A 6084-nucleotide genomic window follows, 5' to 3' on the forward strand; every position below is an offset into this window, starting at 1 on the left:
GGTGTTGTGAGAATGATGAAGTCAACATATGTACTAATGTGCTGGACACAAATGATGTATGTACAGATTGTGATGAGTTGCATGAGCCCCTAATAAAATGATTATTTAATTTAAAAAATTGATGTGTAGGGGCATGGATGTAGTGGAGACCCAAAACCTACCTGTAAGGTAATTGGACAGTCCCTCTCAGAAGGGCCACATGGAAGGAATGAAAAATCCAGGGTGCGGTACAGCACTGATGAACCACACATAACAATCCTCTAGTTCTTTAATATTTCCTCCCCTTGCTATTATGGTTTTTATTTGTTTTACCTCATTACTCAAGTTAGATTTGTGTATGTTCATTTGTATATTTAAGATCATTCAGTACATGAAAGCCAAGATAGATAACTCTTCATAAATAGTAACAGGAGTAATGGTTTCCTAGGAGTATGCGAAGAGATTGGGGGTGGGGGGAGATAGGGAGCTGATAGCATTGATGACTGTATAACCCTACTCGATGAGATCTAAAAACAGATTGTATGTAAATGGTTATATTTATTGGGTTGTGTAAGATGGCAAAAAAAACCCTCAACAAACTATTATAGGGAACAAAAATAATAAGGGTTCTTGGGGAGTAGGGTGGGGGAGGGAGGGGATAAAGGGAAGCTGATATCAAGGAGTTCAAGAGGAAAGATAATGTACTGAAACTGATTGTGGTAGTAATTATACAATACTGCTTGATGTGATTGAACTATGGATTGTTATGATATCCGTAAGTGCTCCCAATAAAGTGATTAAAAAAACCAATGAACTGCTGGAAAAAATCTTAAGAGAAGCAATGGGTTCAGGATTATTTTGATGGCATACTCAGATACATAATACTCAAATTTTATAAATGGCAAAGTGTATTGTTACCATCCTGTTTTAGGGGAGCCCTGGTAAAATAAGGGGTTATGAGTTGGGCTTCTAATTGCAGTCAGCAGTTCAAAAACACTGTCTTTCCACAGGAGAAAGATGAGGCGTTCTAATCCCATAAAGATTTACTGTCTCAGAAATCCACAGGGCCAGTTCTACTCCACCCTAACACATAGCTCTGAGTCAGAACCAACCTGATGGCAGTGAGTTTGGTTTGGGTTTTGGACCTTCCTGCTTTACAGCCGCTACTTCACTGTTCACTGCCAGCTCCCTCTCAGCAGAGCCATCGGTTGTTGTGCTGGGTGCATACATAATACTTCAACAAATTCTGAACATTCCTAGTATAGCCTGAAGTGATCTGTTTCTTCAAGAAGACGTCTTTTATACAACTTTGATTTGTTTTTCTTTAATAGTTTCTCAAAATTCAAAACAGTCAAACTCACTGCCATGGAGTGAGTGCAATCATGGCGCCTGTAAGGTCTCTGAGACCTGCTGCTTTCGAGGCAGTTTTCTCTAAGTTCTCCTAGGAAGCTGACCAGATGCTCTGGGATTTGAAACCTGCCAGTTCGGTCGCTGCGTAACCATTTTCACTCCTGATATATATGTATATATGAGTGTGAATAAATGTATATATATTCTCTAGTTAGTGGTTTACCCTTGCTAACTATCAAAGAATGTTTGTCATTATGAAAACCTCTTTTTAAAAACAAATATTTTTCTTGTGCATTAGGTGAAGGTTTAAGAATAACCAGTTTTGCATTCAACATGTCACACATTTTGTTTCAGCTCATGTTATGCAACCCTCTCAAATGTATCATCATGTATCCCATCTCTTCCCTTTGTCTTCTGTTCTCATTCCTTCTCTTTTCCTAACCCCCTGAACTTTGTCCTTTGATCTTAAATGCTTGATTATTCTAACACAGGTGAGTTCAGTTCTAGACCTGAAGATCGATTAAAGGCCATAGTCTTGGGGATGTCCCCTGTCTTTATTTGACCAATAAACTTGTTCGCTTTTATGATTTTGAATTTTGTTCCTCCCATTCTATCCAGGACCTTGAAAATCCTTTCTTGACTTTTTATAATATTGATCTCCTACAATATTTGTCCTTTTGCGATTGACTTATTTCACTTAGCATAATATCTTCCAGGTTCATCCATGTTAAGTTTCAAAGATTCATTGGTATTCTTTAAGGCTGCATTGTGTGTCTGTACCATCATTTGTTTGTTGTCATTAGGTACCACTGAGTTGGTTCTGACTCACAGCGACCCTATGTATAACAGAAAGAAGGGTCATCCTCACAATTGTTCTTATGTTTGAGCCCATCAATGCAGCCACTGTGTCCATCCATCTTTTCGAAGGTCTTCTTCTTTTTCACTGCCTTACTACCTTACCAAGCAGGATGTCTTTCTCCAGGGACTGATCTCTCATGACAATGTCAAAAGTATGTGAAACAAAGTCTTTCCATCCTTGTCACTAAGGAACATTCTAGCTGTACTGATGGCAGCCAGATCCCTGGAGACGAGTTCATTACCATTGGATCCACAGGACTTTCCACCCACCAGCCTGTGATCTTCCCGCATTCAGCATCATTGCATGTGTTGCATGAGTCTGAAGAAGAATTCACGAGCTAATATAGAACTTATGGACTTGATCTGGACTGGGCAAGGATGTTTTATTGATGCTTAATTACTTATTGATATAAAGTTCTCTCTTACACATATATGAGTGCTAATGAATTTGTTTCTCTAGTCAACCCAGTCTAACACAGTCACTATGAGTTGGCATCAACTCAATAACAGAGTTTTTTTGTTCTATAATCTATTAAGTGTGCAATAGCATTATGAAAAAATTTGAAATTCTGTGCGAATTACCAACATGTGTAACAGAGACACACAGAGAACACATGCTGGTGGGAATGGTGCTAAAAGATTTGCTTGATTCTATGATGCTCACCTTCCTGACACAACCGCTGAAGACAAAGCGTGTGAATAAGCAAATGTGGTGAAGAAAGCTGATAATGCCCTGCTATCAAAAGATATAGCGTCTGGGGTCTTAAAGGCTTGAAAGTAAACAAGCGGCCATCTAGCTCAGAAGCAACAAAGCCCACATGGAAGAAGCACACCAGCCTGTGTGATCATGAGATGTTGAAGGGATCAGCTATCAGGCATCAAAGAACAAAAAATTATATCATATGTGCGCTCACCTTCATGATACAATTGCTGAAGACTAATGGGAGCATAAACAAATGTGGCAAAGAAAGCTGATGGTGCCTGGCTATCAAAAGGTATAGCGTCTGGGGTCTTAAAGGCTTGAAAGTAAACAAGCGGCCATCTAGCTCAGAAGCAACAAAGCCCACATGGAAGATGCACACCAGCCTGTGTGATCATGAGATGTTGAAGGGATCAGGTATCAGGCATCATCAGAACAAAAAATCTTACCATAGTGAATGAGGCAGGGAGTGCAGAGTGGAGACCCAAAGCCCATTTGTAGGCCACTGGAGATCCCCTTGCAGAGGGGTCTCGGGGAGGAGACGAGCCAGTCAGGGTGTGATGTAGCAACGATGAAAAATACAACTTTCCTCTAGTTCCTAAATGCTTCCTCCCCCAACCCCCACCCCCATCAACTATCTTGATCCAAACTCTACCTTGTAAGTCTGGCTAGACCAGAGGATGTACACTGGTACAGATAGGAACTGGAAATACAGGGAATCCAGGGCAGATGATCCCTTCAGGACCAGTGGTCTGAGTGACAATACTGGGAGCGTAGAGAGAGGGTGGATTGGAAAGGGGGAACCAATTACAAGGATCTACATGTGACCCCCTCCCTGCGGGATGGACAACCGAAAAGTGGGTGAAGGGAGATGTCGGATAGGGCAAGATATGACAAAATCATAATTTATAAATTATCAAGGGTTTATGAGGAAAGGGGGAGTGGGGAGGAAGGGGAAAAAATGAGGACCTGATGCCAGGGACTTAAGTGGAGAGCAAATGTTTTGAGAATGATGAGGGCAATGAATGTACAAATGTGCTTGACACAATTGATGTATGTATGGATTGTGATAAGAGTTGTATGAGCCCCTAATAAAACGATTAAATTAAAAAAAAAGATTTGCTTGACGTTACCACAAACCTTCAATTAATAAAAAAATAAAATATTTGTGAAGTGCAATAAAGCAAAGCTCAATAAAAGGAAATATGCCTATACTTGTATTTGCAATTATGAATAATATGCACCGTGTAATAATGTGACTTAGGTGCCCAAATCAAGACTGACCCTTTTAAAATTATATTCTATTTGCTACCCTCTAATCCTCTAAATATTACCCTTTATGAAATACAAAAGGAGAATACTAGGAACTTACGTCATAGTTGCTCCTGGGTCTGCAGTCATTTGATTGGTCACAAACACAGCTACATTATATTCTACATCAGGTGGTAACATTAAGAAAGAAGAGGAGGACAATATAAATTAAAGTTTGCTGTTTAGATTTCAGAGTTGAAGAATATTGTCCCACTATTTTATATCATAAACAGGAACATTGTGCTACTTCTTTTCATTGAGAGCAGAAATTAATTTAAAGTAATTATTATCATTTAGATACCTTATAACTTTCGCACTTGTATTTCTAGTCAATAAAAAGAGTTGTAGTTCCATGAAGGTAATATGATTTTTATAATGATTTATCTTTTGCTATATTTCGAGTGTCTCTGAAAAGCTTGCCTGGCAACCATAAACACAGAGGCTATTTTGGTAGCATTATTTTGCTTAAAAGATCTACCTTCTGAGATTTTTTGGAGTCGTGACAGCATCTGGGCCAATTTTTGCTGCCGTTCAGCCAACTCCCCACGACCACTGAAATCCACTCGAAAAAGTGCCATTATTGAATCAATGATCTGCATAGGGGTCACATAAAAATACATTTAGAAATGAAAGAAGATGTTAACAGAAACCAAGAGTGGAAAATTAATGTGCTTTGTGAGCGAACCAGATAGAAAAGCTTGTACCAGTAGCTTAAAGATGCCAGCCTCCTCATGGAATTTTGCTGCTACATAATCAAGCAGCTCCATCTGATGTTCACCTGACGGGAGATGCAGTGAAACAAGGTTACAGGAGCCGGAGACACAGACGACGAAGATCATTCCTGTTCTTGAGAGCTATTCAAAAATCTGTGAAGCTCTGGTCCTCGAAGGATTCTCTCAATGATTTATGATTTCTTACTCTACCTTAGCATATGAGGGGTTTCAAAAAGTTCAGGGAAAAATAGAATGGAAAGATAATGGATTTTTCCCACCAACTTTTTTGGAGCTCCCTGGTACATGTCCAATTCTACATTCACCAGAAACAAAGTTGTTCTCCATTTCAAAGATAAAGACTAAGGACAATTTGAGGACATTTAAATACTTAGGGACCTACTAGATGATAAAGCCTGGAGACCGACTTCATTAATTTGGAGAAAGGGAAAAGAGACAACAACAATGTCAACGTATTGCGTCACGCAAATAATAAATCTGTGCTGGCAACCTTAAAATCACCCAACCATCCAATTGCACAGGGCTGGCCTCAAACTTAAGAATAATTGTGAGGATGGCTCAGGACCAGGCAATGTTTCATTGGGTTGTACATGGAGATGCTATGAACTGGAACCGACTTGACAGGCTGACAAGAGCAACAATAGCAACAACTTACTAGTATATGCACGTGCATAAAGTACATTGTCCAGTACAGCATTATGGTCTACGTTGAAGCGGTCAGCAATGTCCCGGAGGCGGTCTGGACGACTGGAACATGCCAAGATTAAGGATACAAAACACCAACTCCCAAAACACATTTGAACAACCACTATCTTATGCAAGAAGGAGAAGAACAACAAAGTGCCCACAAAGGTACTCTGAAGGATGTATTCTAAGGATCATTTGAAGTCTATCTGCATCAGACATTCGTTTTCATTATGCTTCCATTTATAAATTCCTTAAGTAGTGGTAAGTCATAGAAATCAAGGGCAGTAATAAATTTAAATATTATCAAATCATTTATTCTTTTTATAAATCATTTATTGGGGGCTCTTACAGCTCTTATCACAATCCATCCATTCATCCATTGTGCCAAGCACATGTGTACATATGCTGCCATCATCATTTTCAAAACATTTTATTTCTACTTGAACCCTTGGTATCAGCTCATTTTTA

At 39.3% G+C, this 6084-nt stretch overlaps 1 protein-coding gene across 2 annotated transcripts in view; it reads right to left on the reverse strand.

The window, feature by feature from the left end:
• DMC1 (DNA meiotic recombinase 1) overlaps positions 1 to 6084 on the reverse strand; it is a 52634-nt gene that overhangs the window by 16530 nt on the left and 30020 nt on the right. Inside the window, exons 8-11 of one of the 2 annotated variants that reach the window (XM_004700254.2) lie at positions 5585 to 5676; positions 4903 to 4976; positions 4677 to 4791; positions 4260 to 4320 (exon numbers count right to left, since the gene is read on the reverse strand). In XM_004700254.2, the coding sequence (XP_004700311.1) occupies positions 4260 to 4320; positions 4677 to 4791; positions 4903 to 4976; positions 5585 to 5676 (342 nt within the window). The remainder of the gene's footprint in view (positions 1 to 4259; positions 4321 to 4676; positions 4792 to 4902; positions 4977 to 5584; positions 5677 to 6084) is intronic. The other variant, XM_004700255.2, reaches the window with a different exon arrangement.

Source organism: Echinops telfairi, unplaced genomic scaffold (genome assembly GCF_000313985.2).
Source record: "Echinops telfairi isolate 266 unplaced genomic scaffold, ASM31398v2 ScPeMD7_2;HRSCAF=8, whole genome shotgun sequence".
NCBI classification, from domain to species: domain Eukaryota; kingdom Metazoa; phylum Chordata; class Mammalia; order Afrosoricida; family Tenrecidae; genus Echinops; species Echinops telfairi.